Raw genomic sequence first — 18728 nt, forward strand, 5'->3', positions numbered from 1 at the left:
AAGGGGGAATATTTGTTAATAGTAGGAAGTCAATACGTTGCCTAAAATTTGATATATTAAGAAATAATAACATATACATATATTATCTAGCAAAAAACAAAGGGTAACTTAAAGAACAACCAAAAACAGAGTTTTAAAGTAGTTGCTATGGTGGTGTTGGTATTGGTAATGGGGAGACAGGACTGTTGTTCTTTAAATTACTTTCACTTATTTTTTAATCACATGCAAATATTTGATAAAAGTTTAAATGGTCTAATTTTTTTCCTCTAAATTTAACAGTATTAAAATTAAAAACTTGGATTTTATTTTGGTGGCATTTTTTTTCATAAACATTTAGTTCTTGCTTCTAATTATATGTGGCCTAATCCTTTATAGTCTGGTAATACTAATTATCTATAATTAAGAATTATGCATTTTATTAACATAAATATTTAAAATGAAAAAAACGAAGGGTGATCTGAAATAATGATCTGTGTATTAAATATCTTAAGACAAAAATTGTTATATGCCTTGGAATGATCCATGTATAGGATGCTGTTAGCTACAAATGTTTTTTTCCTCCCTGTACAGTCTTTATGCTTTCCCTTTTTTCATCATGCTGTCACTTCCTGTACAGTATTGAATTTTGAAGTGATAAGAGCAGAAATCCTTGCTTTGTTTCTGATTCAGATAGAAAACATGGATTCTTTTTTTTTTCCACCTTTGAGTTTTATGTTATTTGTAGATTTTTGTAAATGAACATAATTAGTTTTAATAAAAATTTCCTTGTGTTTCTAGTTGGCTGAGGGCTTTTCTCATGAATAGATGTTGGATTTTTAAATTAAACGAATTTTTTGGTAGTTGTTAAAATATTTATTTGGCTTTCGTCATTATTTTGTTAATATGATAATTTACACTGATCAATTCCTGAGTGCTAATCCAGTCTTGAATTCCTGGAATCAATCCCTATTTGGTTATGTTTTTATTATCCTTTTTTAATATTGCTAGACTGTTTCATTTTTCATCCATGCTTGAATATTAGAGATATTATTCTATAGTTCTCTTTTCTTGTTATGTGTTTGATATAAGTGAATATTGACCTTAACCTATGATTTGGGAAGTGTTTCCTTTTTCTCTCATTCTAAAAGATTCCAGGTAAGATTGTTACAATTTCTTCTTTAAGAATTCACAAGTGGGGTTTACTGTGGTTTTGGCTCAGTGGTAGAGCATTTGCCTGGCATGTGTGAGGCCCTGGGTTCAGTCCTCAGCACCATATAATGATAAATAAGTAAAATTAAAGGTCTTGTATTCATTTGTAACTACAAAAAATAATTTAAAAAAAGAATTCACAAGTGAAGCAACCTAGACCTGCAGGGGCTTTCTTTGCTGGGGCATAGGGACTGACCTTAAAATTGTAAATTTGATGTATTCAGCTGATAATAGGAGTATTAAAATTTTCTGTCTTTGGTGGGTATTTGTTATTTCTATCTTTGAAGGAAATGTTTCCAGCTCATCTAGGCTGTCAACTGTATTGACATGAAATTGTTGTCCTATTGTGTTCATAGGATCTGTAGCATCTCTAGTGCTGTCTCTCTTATTCTTGATTTTAATAATACGTGTCCTCCATCAGTTTAACCTAGAGACTTACCAGTTTTTTTTTTTATCATTTCATTGAATCAGATTTCATTGATTTCTCTTTTATTTTCTGTTTCATTGTTTCTTCTCTTTATTGTTTCCTTCTGAGTTTTGCATTTCTGAAAGTGGGAATTCATATTACTAATTTTAGATTATTTTCTCTAACATGAGCATTTAAAGCTGTAAATTTCCTCTCAGTGATTTAGTTATAATCACATTGATTATATTTTCATCATTTCATTAAACATATTTTCACTTTACCTTGCAATTTCTTCTTTGATTCCATGAATTATTTAGGAGTATGTTGTTTTACTTTTCAAACATTTAGGGTTTTACTAATTATGAATCATTTCTAACTTAATTCCATTATGGTCAGAAAATAGACATTTTACAATTTTAGTCTTTAAATTTACTTATACTTGTTTTATGGTCTTCCATATTCTGTAGGCATTTGAAAAGTGTATTGTCCCATTGTGAGGTGTATTGTTCTATAAGTGTCAGTTAACTCAAGGTTAATAATGTTCAGATCACCTGTGTCTCTGCTTTCCCTCCCGGGTGGGCCCCCCCCCCCCCCAAGTTATATTGGTTGTTGAGAAAAGGCTAGAGAATAAATTATACTTCTAATTGCAAGTTCAGTAAAGTTACATTGCAGAGAACATTCATACAAGGACAGGAGAAATCTGTGACCATATTTTACAACTTACTAGGGTTTATTTTAATGTTTTCTGTAGTCTTGTATCTATTTGAAATTTTCCACAATAAAATGTTATGAACAGTTTCTCAGGTAATACATCATGTTCTAGGGAATGCATATTATATGCTTCATCAAACATAGGAGAAGTATTTAGGATTTCTATTTCTGTTTATTGTCATATCATTTCAAAAGTCATGTTTTGTGTTTATATATATATATATATATATATATATATATATATATATATATATATAGTGCATGGTATATTCAATTGTCATGTATAACTTTAAAATATAGATATATAGATATATATATGGGAGGTAGTTATGTGTTTTTTTTTCACTATTCTTGCTTAAAAAGAATAGTCTTAGCTCCATGGAGATGTCAATTTTGTTCTAAAAGCTACGTATCGTTTGAATGGTCTTGTAAAGTTCATCTTAAATTTTATGATAAAACACAGTATTTCCATTTATACTCATTTTGAAGTGCATCATTCTATCAGATTTTTAATTAAAAGATATTTTTATACTCTTGAGTCACTTTTGAGACACTGTCCAAACTTAATTGGGGAAAGAGGGAATAAGTTAATATTTCCCCTCATTAATCTCTTTCTCCATCTGGAATGTTTACTTCAACTATCATTTGAAATGAAAAAGAACATGATTTATAGGCAGAAAATAAAGAAGCTAAATTATTCTGATACTTTTACTAGATTCATTTCATTTCTCAAACCCATTCCTCCCAGCTTCTATTCTACTTTGAAGAGCAAAGAGTCATAGAAAACACATTCTAAACCCAGTTGTTAATTTTTTAAATATCCAGTATTCAGACTCATACAAATTAACTTCTTATTTGCTACTCTTAGTAAGTTTCTGAATGTAACTAGAGATTTTACATTCTAAATTTCCTAATTGGCATTTTGTCTATTAATGTGTGTGTGTGTGTCTGTGTGTGTGTGTGTTCCTAGATTTGCAAGGATGTGTTCCTAGAGCTTTATTAACTGAAAAATATTTTATAAGATGATTTATTTACTAGATCATAAGGCAGGAATTCAGTGATGGATGTTTGGGGAGGTTTGATATAAATTATGTTTTTTATATGGGTTATCTTCGTGTTTTATAAACCTCTATGTAATTTAAACTTTGACCAAATTTCCTCTCCCACCAACATAATATAATTAAGATTTTCCTCAAATGAAAAAAAAAAGAAAAGAAACTTTTTAAACCCTATTAGCACTCAAATTAAAGAACAACTTCTAATAAGGGTTCCAGCCAACATCATTATTTAGAGAAACTGCATTTTAGCTAAGTGTGATTTATATATTAAAGCCACAGACAATGATATATTTGGATATTAAGGTATTTGACAAAGTTCCTCATGACATACCCTTAAAGAACAGGACTAAGAAATGTCAGCTGGAGGATGATATAATTAGACTGATTTCTAACTGAGCACCATAAACACCAATTGAATTCTTGACATCTGGAGGGTTGTGGAGTCCTTTTTTTTTTTTTTTTAATTGGTGATTTGAATGGCATGCTTTTCTTCTTCATTCACAGATGATATTAATCTGGAATATGTATTCCTGATAAATTAGGTGACTGATTTGTTTAGAAAACAAAATCATCCTGATGAAGTAGAACACAGCATCTCATTAATAAAATAACTTAATAAGTTGTAAATGTAAACTCTTCCTTTGCCTTCCCTCCCAAAAAAGAAAACTCAAACTACACAGTCCACCCTTGGTATCTCCATCCCCAACTTCTTACCTTGTGACACCAAAATCAGCAGATGTTCAAGTCCATTATATAAAATAGCAGAGTATTTACATATAACCTATGCATATTCTCCCATATGCTTTAAATCATCTCTTGATTACTTATCTAATGTAAATTCTGTGTAAATAGTTGTCATACTGTAGTTCAAGTAATGACAATAAAATCGTCTGTACATATTCAGTATAGACACGTTGTGGGGGGGGGTTCCCATTTAATTATTACCATTATATTTGAAAAAAGCAAGATTTAGAATTTTACTCAAAATATATCATTATATTAATAGGGTGTCTATTTATATTCACAATGCCTCAGTTTTGAGGCATTTCTCAATTTTCTATTAAATACATGTTAGAAAATACAAAATATTAACAGTATTTCTAGATGGTATGATTTGGAGTGGTTTTCTTTTATTTTGCCTTTCCAGTTCCACATTTTCTAGAGTAAGCATGAATCCTTAATAAAACACATGGAAGACAAAGTGCTTGATTTTTTTCAATAACTTAAGTGTATGATCTGAGAATATTTTAACTTACATTGTTTCAATAATGATTTTTATCCCTCCTTTGACTGTAATTATGCTTACCATTGTGCAGAAGTCACAGTCATCTGTGGTGATCTCAGTGTGTTACTGTTATCTCACTCTACTACTGTGAATCCATTGAACCTATTTTTACTTTTTCATGCTTTATCAAAGGTTGAATTAATAAAAGGGAATTTACAAAGCGTTGGACTTACACTTCGTCTTGTTCAGTCAACTGATGGATATGCTGGGCATGTCATAATTGAAACTGTGGCCCCAAACTCACCTGCTGCAATTGCAGATCTTCAGCGGGGAGATCGACTCATTGCTATTGGAGGTAATGATGCTAATGTAAATAAATATTTAATATTTACAGAGAAACTAGAAAGTAGATGTGGAGTTTTTCTTGTCTGTCTTCTTCCTTACTTCTATAATAAGCACTTGTTAATTGTATTATGGAAAGAAATAAACTATTTTAAATGCTAGTTGGAAGGATACTTTACAAATGCATTTAAAACATATGCTATTTTAGTCCTAACATATAAATCATTAACTTCATTTTTAGACCACTTTTATGTAACTTCTCTAATTTTCCTTCTCTTCCTATCCTCTACTTCTCTTGTTTTTTAGGGTAAGTCAATAAGTTATCTTTTTTCATAATTACCACCATTACTACTATGAGTACTAGCACTATTGCCCCCATCCCATACAATTAGAAAATGAAGAGGAGAAGAAATATTATTCCTTGTCCAAGAGGATATATCTGCACTGTCCTAAGGTCCCATATTGTTTGAAAAGCCAGCTGTTTGTTAGGAGGCTGTTATTTAGAGTTCAGCCTAAATCACTGGTGGAAAAATACATCACCTGCTTACTGCATACCTTTTTATCAACCAGATTATTAATAACAGCAACAAAAACTCCCTATTAATAGGATTACTTTCTTGTATATATATGTCTAAGCACAGCACAGCCAGAGGGGAAAGTCGAACCCTTTTCTAACCTTGTGGTACCTGGCTGTTATGGCTTGTAAGAGATTTCTTGAACACATGCTTGGTCACATTTGGTCCTTTAAGGGCATTGTGGTATGTTCTTTCACAGCTAAGACACTAAATAAGATACAGCAGTTCTCAAAGCAAAGAGCAATTATCCTTGGTTACATGTTGAAAAACTGTCTTTGGTAGGGTGACCAAAGACACCTGTAATCCCAGAGACTAGAGGCTAAGGCAGGAGGATTACAAGTTCAAGGTCAACCTCAGCAACTTTGAGAGACCCAGCTTCAAAATAAAAAGGACTTGGGAATGTAACTCAGTGGTAAAGTGCCCCTGGAATCAATTTCTAGTTCAAAAAACTAAAAACCTTGTCTTTGGTTCAGTTTCATCATGACAAGAAAATAATGAAACCCAACTAAGTTAGCATTGTCACATGCTCTGATCATAGCCTAAGCAGCACTTGTCACACTTCCATGTGTATTCCTGTCATGTAGACGTGTTCAAATATGTATTTGGTAGACCTGAGGAAGGGCCCAGAATTCTGTTTCTAACAACTTCCCAGATGATGCCAGTGCTACTGGTCCATAAACACTAGGAAGACACTAGGAAAGTCATAAAATAGCCCTCCATTCATTATGTCAGCTGTCTAAAAAACTGCTAAACTCACAATTCAATATAATTTTTTTATGTTCACACATACCCTGTTTTGGTTTTATATATTGGGTGAATTTTTTTTTTTTTTTACTTTTTTATGTCTCTTTTAGGGTTTCATTTTAAATGACAGAAGTAGTGAATATCTGTAATTCAAAATAAATGACAAATAAATTCAACCAATACAAATGTATACAGAGAATAAAAGTAAAAGTTATTCCTTCAAATCTAACATTTATAAAAATATAACTTTTATTGATTAGACAGATGCAATAAACAATCATTGACAAAAGGTTTAAAGCATAACAGAAAAACTTTACATCTCTTTCCTGGCTTTTTTTTTTTTTTTCTCCCTTAAGTACATCCTCTGCCCCAGTTCTAGGAAGCAAATTAAAAGCCTACAGTATATTTTTGGTAGTAGGCTTTTTTTTTTTTAAATATGTCACAAACTTTACCCCATGTCAACAGCTATTTTTCGTATATTTGTAATTGATTCACTTATATGGATATATAAAAGTTTTAAGGTACTTAGTATCAGGGTATTGGTGAAAGTTGAAATAAGATTGGCAAAATGTTATAGCTAAATTCATTAATAGTCCATTTTACTGGTTTTATAGCTTTCAAGGATGTTTTAAGTATTCCAAAAGAAAAATCCAAACCTGAATGATCTAGCCTGGAGAGAGAGGTACAGTAGCCATTTCCACAAGCACCTGATGATTAGAAAAGAGATGAGACAAGGACAGATTTTTTGAGTCACAAATAAATGGATTTAGGTTGAGTTGAAGTTTTTTCCTGCTAAAGATCACTGGATGGATTTATTTTTCATTTATGTATATGTCAAACTGAGGTGTTCCTGTGACATAGTGTACTTAGAGAGAAGCATTAGAAGTTAAAGCTGAAGAACCACATTAGAAAGCTCTGGATTTCAATGTGAGTTTTTTGGCCAAAGGCTTTTGAGCTGTAACTTTAGGAAAATCTGGCAGCAATATACTTGGTGATTAAAGTAGCAAAGGTCTGAGTGAGAGGTTGTAGTTGAAGACTGTTTATTTCCGTAGTTGAGGGCAGTGATCAGGAGTATCCAAACACTGAAAGCAAATGGACCTGAACTCTGAATTAGAATTGACAGATGAATGGATCTAGGGAGTCTGCTACTTCCAGGATTCAAATTGAGCTAACTGGGAGGTGGCAGGTTGATTCATAATAGTCAGGATAAGAGGATCAGAGAGTCACAGAAGGGTTTTAACTGTGCCAAAAATGTAGTGCCAAAGAAGTATCCAGATGGTTTTGTCTGGAAGTTGGGCAGTAGTGAATAAAAGGAGAAACCAACCAAAAACAAATATGCTAGTTTGTGAACTATTAGAGGGGACCTTTGTACCAGGGAGAAAGCAAAAAAAAGGCTGAGAACTAATGACAGACAAACCTTCGTAGTGACTACGTGTAAAGGTCAAGTGTATATACAGAAAAGAAACCAGAAGAGAGATGATGAGAACCAGTTTAGTACAGTATCTTGAAAGCTAAGGAAAAGAAAAGTTCTAAAGAAAAAAGAAGTAAGAAAAAATAAGTGAGGCTGAGTGTGGATGCACACCTGTAATTGGAGGAGCTCAGAAGGCTGAGGTAGGAGGATCCAGAGTTCAAAGCTAGCCTCAGCAAAAGTGAGGCACTAAGCAACTCGGTGATACCCTGTCTATAAATAAAATACAAAATAGGGCTGGGGATGTGGCTCAGTGGTTGAGTGCCCCTGAGTTCAATCCTAGTACCCAAAGGGTGGGGGGAATAGAGAATAACTGATAAAGCAAAATCCTGAAGGAGACAGGAGGGCAGGATCAAAAATATAAAAAAGGGATACTTCCTCCTCTGAAATAAAATAAAATAGTTACTGGCAGGGAGTTCAGGTAACTTCATGTGGTGCTTTTTGGTTAGTAAGATAGATGACATCTATCTGCAGAGAAAGAGTAGGGAGGGTTGAGCTTCAGGGAACAGGAAAGGTTTAAAACTGTTGATTTGGAATCTTAATTGTTTTATTAGAGAGCAATCTAAATGCTAAGCAGCACTGAACACCTTGCCGAGGATGGATAGCATGACTCAATTCTAGATCCAGATGGGAAGCTAAAAAGCAGGAAAAGGGGATGGAGGGCTAGCAAATCTGAGGATTAATTATTAAAAAAAAAACCTAGAAGAGGAAAGGGCTAGAACAAGAGAATCACAAATATTTGTGAGAACATTATTTTGTAATCTTGACACTTAAGTTGGATAGCAAAGCATGTGATATCAGAAGACCAGTGGGACCATGCAAAGAAAGAAGGAATGGTTGGGCCAGTAAACTACCTAAAAGCAGAGTCAGCAGACAGTATTGTAATAGATGAAAAATTGGAGATGTGGTCAGAAATTAATTTAAAATGAGAGATCTTTGATATGGGAAAGTTAAACTTGATGAGCAGCCTACAGCATGATCTTTCCAGGCACTGAAGTAGATCACACAGTTGAGGAACTCTGAGATCAAGGTATTAGAAGGGGCTGGTGTTAACTTTGATTTATTGAGGATGGCCTGGAGACCTTTGGAAAACAAGGACTTTTTCTCCAAACTCTACGTAAGAAATAAGTACTATCTGAGGAAGTTGGGAAGACTTGCAGGAAACAAGTCACATCTTCAAATGACAATACTTCTAGAGTATGTTTAACACATTGGGTACCTTATGGAAGGGACAGAATAGCTAGAAGGTAAAGGTGAAGAGTTTTTCACTCTGTATCCATTTGTGTCTTTTGAGTGTTAAACTCTGTTGGTATCAAAATTAGAAAATAATAAAATTTAAGATAGATATTCCAGATTTAGATAGTAACCAATTTGTTTAACTTTAAGCAATTTATCCCTTGTTTTTTCACATCCTGAAACAAATGAGTTGTGTGGCTGTAGCTAATAGAAAGAATCTGAGAGAGAGTCCATTGTCCATCTTATAGTATTTTGCTACACTTATTTTAAGCATTGGTCTCTTGATTTAAGTCATTTGGCACATAGCTTGCAATCTCTGGGGAATATTTTGGAATTTCTTTCAGTGGAATCATAGCTTCTCATCATTCTAAGTCTGGTTTAACCAATAACAAAGCCCATTTAAATAGGTCTCTGTCTGCTCACTTTCTCATTTCAAACTCAGAAGTAATGTCATTTAACCTAGGAAAGAATGGGAAGCAATTAGCAGTTAATAACCAGGCTGACAAGGTAAATTTCCAGAATATCCACACATTCAGCTAAGATTCAGTACAAGAGTCAAAAGTCAAATATCCTTAGGTTTCCCTATTATTCTTCCATAAGGTAAATAATTTTTTTCACAATGAATTCCACTTTTATTAATAATAATAGAAGGGAGATCGTTAGAGTAGAGCAAATGGATGGGCAAAAGGAGGAAAAGAAGTAAAAGAAAGGTACAGGGGGAAGAGATTGATCAAGTGCATGTATAAATATGACAAATTTCACTTGAAATTCAGTGCCAGGAATTTAAACATTTACCTCTACAGACAATATCATACATTTGTGTTGTTTTTTGGTTAAATAATTTTGAGGTAATAGCAATTATATTTTAAAAATTAGGCAGTTTTTATTGCAGTAATTTACATGTTTTCCCTTTTAAATCTTCAACCAGGTGTAAAAATTACATCGACACTACAGGTGTTGAAGCTTATCAAGCAGGCTGGTGACCGAGTCTTGGTGTACTATGAAAGGCCTGTTGGCCAGAGCAATCAAGGTACTGTTCTGCAAGATAATTTTGGCCAGTTGGAAGAAAACTTTTTGTCAAGCTCATGCCAACCAAGTTATGAAGAGGAAGCTGCAGGACTTGCAGTGGATGCTGAAAATAGAGACCTTGATTCTGAATTTGAAGATTTGGCAGGTGATGTCAGAGTACAAAACGAGTTCAAAGATGAGGCACAGTCATTAAGTCATAGTCCCAAACGTACTCCAACAACACTTTCTATTAAACCTCTTGGCGCTATATCCCCAGTTTTAAACCGTAAATTAGTTACAGGAAGTCACCCACTACCACCAAAAATTCCAGCCAAAGAAGGAAATAAACCGCCAGCCCTAAAAACTTCTGAGGTACTAGACCCAGCACAAGTGTCAAAACCCACCCAAGGATCCACTTTCAAACCACCTGTGCCACCACGACCACAATTAAAAGTTCCTTTGCCTTCTGCTGACACCCCAAATCAGGCTGAACCAGACATTCTTGTTGAAAAGCCAGAGAAGGTGCTTCTTCCTCCTCCTCCTGCAGATAAATCTGAGAAGCAAGCAAAAAATGTGGATCACATAGAAGATGTGACTACATCTAAGCAGTTTATAGCAAAGCAAGAAATGACTAAAGATTTTACTTCAGAAGGTTCTTGCCCTACTAAAGACAGTTCGGATGACCATCAAATGTGGGAGTCATCAGAAATTCTTTATCGGAATAAGCTAGGAAAGTGGACAAAAACCAGAGCATCCTGTTTGTTTGATATAGAAGCCTGCCACAGATACCTGAATGTTGCACTGTGGTGCAGGGATCCTTTCAAGTTGGGAGGTCTCATCTGTTTGGGGCACATTAGTTTAAAACTTGAAGAGGTGGCTTTAGGATGCTTAGCTACATCAAACATGGAATACCTTTCAAAATTCAGACTGGAAGCTCCTGCACCTAAGGCCATGGTCACTAGAACTGCTTTAAGGAATCTGAGTATGCAAAAGGGCTTCAATGACAAATTTTGCTATGGTGACATTACTATTCACTTCAAATATTTGAAGGAAGGAGAACCAGACCACCATGTAGTTACTAATTTAGAGAAAGAAAAAGAACTCCATTTGGTTGAAGAAGTTTCTATCCTGCCTAAAGAGGAGCACTTTGTTGGACAGATGGGTTCATCAGAAAGTAAACATAGTTTCCAGGATACTCAGTTCCAAAACCCAACTTGGTGTGATTACTGTAAAAAAAAAGTTTGGACAAAAGCAGCTTCCCAGTGTATGTTCTGTGCTTATGTTTGCCATAAAAAATGTCAAGAAAAGTGTCTAGCTGAGACTCCTCTTTGTGGAGCAACTGAGAGACGAATAGACCGAACCCTGAAAAACCTTAGGCTAGAAGGACAGGAACCCCTCTTGGGCCTGGCTCCTCGTGTTGATGCCGAAGCTAACAAGTCAGTTAATAAAACGACAGGTTTGACAAGGCACATTATTAATACAAGCTCTCGTTTGCTAAATTTACGTCAAGTCTCTAAAACTCGCCTTTCTGAACCAGGAACCGATCTCGTAGAACCTTCACCAAAACACACACCCAACACATCAGACAATGAAGGCAGTGACACAGAGGTCTGTGGTCCAAACAGTCCTTCCAAACGAGGAAGCAGCACAGGAATAAAGTTAGTGAGAAAAGAAGGTGGGCTGGATGACAGTGTTTTTATTGCAGTTAAAGAAATCGGCCGTGATCTGTACAGGGGCTTGCCTACAGAGGAGAGAATCCAGAAGCTGGAGTTTATGCTGGATAAACTACAGAATGAGATTGATCAGGAGTTGGAACACAATAATTCCCTTGTTAGAGAAGAAAAAGAGACAACTGATACAAGGAAAAAATCACTTCTTTCAGCTGCTTTGGCTAAATCGGGTGAAAGACTACAAGCTCTCACACTTCTTATGATCCACTATAGGGCAGGCATTGAAGATATTGAAACTTTAGAAAGTCTATCATTAGACCAGCACTCCAAAAAAATAAGCAAGTACACAGAAGATACAGAAGAAGATCTTGATAGTGAAATAAGCCAACTGATAGACTCGCAGCCATTCAGCAGTATCTCAGATGACCTATTTGGTCCATCCGAGTCTGTGTAACCAACAGGCTGTGTCAGCTTTCAAATGATTGGGGAAAAGATGCATCTAAAGTACCATGGATACAGCCATGTTTCAGTTCTCTTATAATGCACCTCAGCCTGCTGCTCCAGTTATTTACTTGTATAAGAAAGAACAGGAATGAGTTTGTTTTCCAGTAAAAATATGACCAGCTCATTAATTGGTTGTTTTGGGTTGCATTTATAGCTATGCTTTTTGGGGGGTTTATACTGGGAATTTATTTTTACTAATTTATTTTTAACTTTTTCTAATTATGTAAGCTAATTTGTCACATTTATGTATGTGTGGTGTCTCACTGTGTTATTTTTCCTTCAACTTAGTTTTTGAATTAGTGTTAAATAGGATATTGTCCAGACTCTTAATATTTTCATTTCCATCACGGTTATAACAACAGTTTTGCTGCATGCCCAAATTGACAACAGCAATCTTTGAGGGAACAGGTTTTGAATCTTTTTGTTTTGTTTTTTGTTTTGAAGTTTGTCATTTCTACTTGCTTGAGATTTTTGTTACTTTGGGGCTTTGGGGGGCTTTTTCTTTTGTTTTTGCCAAATATAACATGGAAGCAGATGCTGCAGTTTTAGTCTGTTATGATGATTTAGTAAAATTTTTTTTTACATATATTGCTTGCTATCTATGCTTCTGAGATTTTTGTCTAAAGCTTGTGTGCAGCTGAAGTATAGTAGATACATAGTGATGAATCTGAAGGGCTTGCATTGATAAACAAAATAGGGAATAATAGAATACAGTTGGTCAAGAATTTTGTAGAAGATAACAAGATTACTGAAAATTAGTAGCCAGTAGGGTTTTGAAATATTTTTTCAATATTTTTCAAAATTTCAATTCTTTCCTTTTAAATGGAAGTCCTAAGCATTCATGATTTTTTTTTTTTTTTTATCTTCAGTTCTCCCATAGGAAATAAAGCATGTACAAGGATATTTAAAGTTTCAGAGGACTGTTGTTAAATGACTATTGATAATTGGTTTTGTTTTAAAAACATGCTCATGTAGGAGTATATATTGTGAAGGAGAGGAGTTATGCAAAGTGTATTTATTGCTTCATCTATTTTACAGGCTTAAAGGAATAGTGATCATTCTGAATATTTCTGTAGTGCAGACTGTCATTCTTTTTTTTAGAAAGAAAAAAAAATAGACCATATACATAGGAATTGGAACCAGTTCTCTGAAAATGAAGATCTTCTCTGATACTGGTCCACTTATTGATGCCAGTAACACATCTGAGGGAAAATGTGTAAACTTGACCTCTGTTTGTATACCTTAATAGTTTGGGCCTATTATATGCCTACAAAATAAATATATATATTTTTCCCCTTTTATAGGTAACTAGTCTGATAAGTTGATACATAATCAACATGACTTTAAAACAAGATGAAACAGCTTTCATGGTGGGCAAAGAAAGGCACAGTAAGGATTGTGACCCAGGACTCTATATAAGAGTTTAAGTTCAAGGTCTTCCCTTAATGAGCTGTCAGCCATAAGCAAGTCACAGAAGGGCTCAGTGCAGCCGTTTCCCATCTGTAAAGCTAGGATAATACTACTTACTCTAATAACTACCTCACAGGGTTGTTGTGAGGAAAATAGTAGCATAACTACAAAAGCACTTTGAACAGCAAAAAGCTATACAGATAGAAGATATTATTTATATGAGAAAAACATTTTTGAGGGTAGAAAAGTCATTCCACTTTTAAAATCAGTAGACTACTAAGGAAAATATTAAGACACTAAATATCTTTCTTGGCCAGGTTTATAACAAGAATGTATGTGAACCCCCTTTCTCATTGTTTACGCATGCTCGAATTTTAAAAGAACACTGCTACAGCAGACTTTCCACACCAAATCCCTTGAAAGCTAAAATGTCCCACAACATATGCGTGAACCTGTCTGCCCAATGTATAACCATGTTTCCTATTGTAAAATAACTTACCATTGCTAACCAGGAAGGCGGAGTATCTAAGTGGTTGGTGTTTATAGATTAAACCATGGGAGTTTTAGTGACATCTAAACATGCCCCTGAAGCTGTTGCATTTGAAAGAGCAATGGAGATAATGCAAAACTTTGATTTCATAAGAATCTACTCATGTTTTAAAGTATTTAACTCTTTGAAACCACAATTATGGAAAGCTCAGTAATGCTGCTAATGACATTTGTAAAATATACCTTGAATGTAGTGCAATATTTTTCTATCTGCTGGAAGAAGCAGTAGAGGCATCTCAGTTGTACTTTAGTGCAAGGGGGGAACACTCCAGACAGCCTAGAGTATAGTAAGGTATAAGGCTTCAGTGAAAAAATTGTATTATATTACATTACTGATGTAATCTTGCTGCCATGCTATGTTATCAATAGCTAAAAATAATAAATAAATAAAGACTACCACAGAAAAAAAGAATATCTTCATTTGATGCCATCCAAAAAAAAAAAAAGTGATTGCTGCATCTATGTGGAATTATTGCCTGGTATAATTTGGCCATGCAGATAAGCTACTGAAGTCCACTTTTACAAAATGAAATTGCAAAAACAATTTTTTAATTGTTGTTTTCTTAACTTGTGAAATACCATATTTATGGATTTGCTTCTGCTATATAGTAATAATTAGACTACTAGAGTGTATATTTTCCATATTGGTATTTACATGAATGGGTTAGAGAAAATGAGCAACATTTTGGCATTATTTTGCAATTATAAAATATATGCTACATTTCTTAATATCAGGAAACATTCTTCAATATCAGAACTAGTTGAAATATTTATTATGTGGATATTTTGTGATTCTGAGGGAAGAAAGCAGTATAAAAACTTTGAGGGTACTACCAAGTTCTAAATTTAAATGTATCTAGATTTTTAAAAGGCAATTTGAAAACATTTGGCTCTAGTAGTAGGATAATGAATAAGATTCTCAAGTCCTCTAAAAGTGAATAAATTTAAAATCACTTTAAATCTTTTTTAAAATGTTGTCTTTGTTTCTAAATTGAGATAATAGTGTACCCCAAAAGAGTGGGAGATTCCCCTCATCCTTTTTGAGTCCCGGATACCCTTTAAGGTCTGGTTAAAACTGTGGACCCTCAGCCCTGGAAGCTGGATCATGTTCACCCCATTCAGAATGCCCCTGATTTCAAGGGTTTTACAAAACTTCCAGGACCCAGGGGCCTGGGTACATTATGCCAAATGGCTGGATATTATAGTTCTTTTTATCAGGTACAGTTAACTTGTTCACAGCAATCAGAATAGTAATGCAAGAGTAGAAGTTTGGGGATAACTATTTTCCACATTGACATAATGTGCCTAGTTACATATTTTTATTTAAAACAAATGTGGGAAGCTAAAAAGTACACACTAACCTGGAGTGACTTTTAATTAAGCCTGCAAGCATAGAAGAGTTTTTAATAAACATCCATAATCAAAATGATACCTAATATATTTTATTCCAACAATATTTGGTTTATGAAAGAGTACAAACAGGCACAGTATAGTGTGATCAGGTTTATTAAATAGGCTAGCTAAAACATGATTAGGACAGATACACAATAGCAGTCAAAAGAAAGATGAGTATTCATTACTACCTCATTAAGGTTTTTGTGTCTGTATTACCAAGTACAAACATAAAAGCCATTTCTTCAAAAAAATAAATGTTCAGAGAGCTGTATGTTCTTTGTTCTGATATACATGATACAGCATCACCCGTTTTCACAGTCTTGTTAATCCAGAATATTAGTCATATAAAATACCTTATCATTTTTCTCCTTAAATACATACATTTCTTTTGCTCCCCAAACAGTTCTCAAAAATCCATCTGTTTTATCTTTTTCCTAGGGATCAATAGCAAGCATGCCTTTGCCAGTTATTCTTAACAGAAGCTGAATCCTTAGAGGCAAAAGTAAAATAGGAATAAATTATAAAGTATTGGGGCAGGGAGAACCACAAGTCCCTCTAAGAAGCAATTTGCAGCACACTGGTTCTTTTTTGTTTGTTTTGGTTTTGCAATGCTGGGGATTGAACCCAGGGCCTCAAGTGTCAGGCAGGCTCGCTACCGCTGAACCACATCCTCAGCTCCTAGTATATTTTTTTAAAGGCTATTCTGTACAAGTGAAAACAATCCTGCTGTTTGGTTTTGGCCATATAAGAATTCCTCCAGAGCCATCTTCCAAAGTAGCTGACTTGTGTAATAGTCCACACTACTGAGTAGGAAGCTTGTTTTTCTCAAACACACTGCCCTTGGAAACCAATCATCAAATCATCTAATCCCCATGGAAGAGCTTTAGAAAGCAAAAGAAGTACTAGCCACTTTCCTAGAGAATATGTAGTAGTCAATAAGGTTGAGAAGTCTTTGTTCTAAAGATCTTTGCTCCTTGATGTCCAAGTTAACACACAGTTTACTGAACCAAACTGACATGAAGTAATTTATGGTTACAGAATTGTAGAATTAGTATTATTTGGGATATATTCCACACTATCTTCACATTCCAGTCATACCTCATATGAAACAATGTAAACAACAATATTCACTAACAGTATTTGCTGGTACACTAAAAAGACATATCAATGTTATCATGCTTAGAAAATGTTTATTACCCAGCACACAGATGATATGGTAACACACACATTTTTATGTTTGGTTTTTCTTTTCTGCCTGGGAAAGGAGATGTGTCCTGACCACCTTATGAATTTTATCTGATTTTCTAATGTGGGATTAAATACATAAACAATTTAATTCCATTTTTGTTTAAAATTTGTTTCCACATTATGTGAACAACTTTGGGGAGTCAAAAAATAATAGTTTTGGACAACCAAAAATTAATAGATCCCTAAAAAAAAAAAAAAAACACTTGGATGACCTACAGACCGGCTGAAGATATTACAGTCTGAGTTTTCAATTTATAGCAGCAATTAGCCTTGTTTTATTTTTTCCAAAAATTTTGAACTAGATGTTGACAAACCTTACCTTGCTTACACAACCTTAACAGTGTAAGGTGCCTGTACTCCCCATTCTCACCCAATAAGAAGAACTACACATCTTACAAGGAAAGCTTTGCTTCATAACTTGACATTTCGGTGCTTTTCTCTGCTTTCAGAACATTTACTATTTTCCCATGTTGGCTTTAATGTTTGCTGCCAACCACAGGACATGTAAACATAATTTACAACCATCCCTTTCCAAGTAGGTGATTACGTAGAAAACTAATGCCGGCGAAAGATTTACAGATAAATCCAAAAGATACTGACTTGAGTTCTTGTCCTCTGCACTTGAGAAAACTAGCTTTTAACTCATAAATATACTGATAGTAATTACAAGTTAAATAATACTCTCAGTGTCGCTACATAACATGCCGTCTTATGTGATTGTTTTCAGACTTCCTTCTAATTTCTCATTGTTGGAAGAGTCAATGTGTGCTTTAAACACTCATTACCAATATTCAGAAAAAATATAAGATATTTTTGTCCAAGTGTTCGTGAATGTAAGTTAAAAAATTATATTTGATTTGGATTCAAATATTTATAGATTTACAATATACCTATTTCGTCAAAATATATTGTATAATATTTAATAAAATCAAATACATAAAATAAAGTTTTCAACACTATTTATACAAACCCCTAGAAAAGCTTCTTTTTCTTTATAAGGCTGTTGGCAGTCAATCATAACCACAGAAAAGAAATAATAACCTTTGGTTGTTTTACTCTTTCGCCAGGGATGGATGGTATGACTAAGACAGCTCCGGATGAGTCATTTCACTGGAAACACTTGTATACAATTAAACACCGATGATTTTTGAGGGTCTCAGTCACTTTCTGATTCTTCATCATCACCTATCGGATATGACTGGATATTATTCTGAGTGTACATTTTTGTTTTAATGGGGCAGTTGTGATCCATGAGAATAGCCTAAAAAAGAGCACAGTGCAGGTACATTAACTTCCTGTTAGGTAAAGATCAGATGGAATTACTGTTTAGGGATTAGTTTGAAAGTGCTGTACTATCTGCTATTACCCAGTCATTTTGGCACAATTGCCAGGTACCTGGCCTAAAAGACTTGGAATTCTCTGCTGTGTGGAAATTCCCAGTGGTAGGAGATAGCAGAAATGGTCGTTGCCAAGTTTTCATTTACCTTTTCAGGGAAAAGTCATTTCTGGGAATTTAGATGCTGTGCAACAAGAGGTTAGGTTTAAGGAGAGTTATACCTAGGTTCTGGGAAATGAAAGTGGGGACTCTGGGGATCACCCAGTCCAACTATTGTGACAGCACATTTTATAATGCTTCTTGAGGGGAGCTCACACTTCTTAGAAACCTCTGGAAGTCTGGACTACAACCCACTCACTCCATTATTTCCATTCATAGATGTGGTTTTGATATCAACCATATACACACACTGTCCTGAGATTAATGTGATGTCCAGACCACTTCTTCCTCAGATCCTTGCTGTCCTCATCCATTTGGTATGATTATTTTTAATGTGTTTCTCCTCTGATGAACATAAAAGTCTCGCCTTCTTATTATTACTAAAAACTTTTTAAATAGTGTGACTGAAAAAAAACAAGTGATGCCTTGTTTTCAAAGCAAACTCAACCACTAAGCACGGACAGCCGTTCTTCCTCCTGAAATGTGTGGAACCAAG

The 18728-nt window shown here is 34.4% G+C and overlaps 2 protein-coding genes across 6 annotated transcripts in view; one reads left to right on the top strand and one right to left on the bottom strand.

Annotated features, from left to right (window-relative positions):
* Pdzd8 (PDZ domain containing 8) overlaps nt 1–17896 on the top strand; it is an 80256-nt gene extending 62360 nt beyond the window's left edge. For 2 of the 5 annotated variants that reach the window (XM_071610869.1, XM_071610871.1), the window contains one exon: nt 17805–17896. In XM_071610869.1, the coding sequence (XP_071466970.1) occupies nt 17805–17819 (15 nt within the window). In that variant the 3' untranslated portion in view covers nt 17820–17896. Of the gene's footprint in view, nt 1–4780; nt 4944–9881 lie in introns of all 5 variants that reach the window. The other 3 variants (XM_071610867.1, XM_027929986.2, XM_071610868.1) reach the window with 3 other exon arrangements.
* Slc18a2 (solute carrier family 18 member A2) overlaps nt 17894–18728 on the bottom strand; it is a 33428-nt gene continuing 32593 nt past the window's right edge. Inside the window, exon 15 of the mRNA XM_027929987.2 lies at nt 17894–17998. Coding sequence (XP_027785788.2) covers nt 17894–17998 — 105 coding nt within the window. The remainder of the gene's footprint in view (nt 17999–18728) is intronic.

The sequence above is a fragment of the Marmota flaviventris genome, chromosome 4 (genome assembly GCF_047511675.1).
Source record: "Marmota flaviventris isolate mMarFla1 chromosome 4, mMarFla1.hap1, whole genome shotgun sequence".
Taxonomy (NCBI): Eukaryota; Metazoa; Chordata; class Mammalia; order Rodentia; family Sciuridae; genus Marmota; species Marmota flaviventris.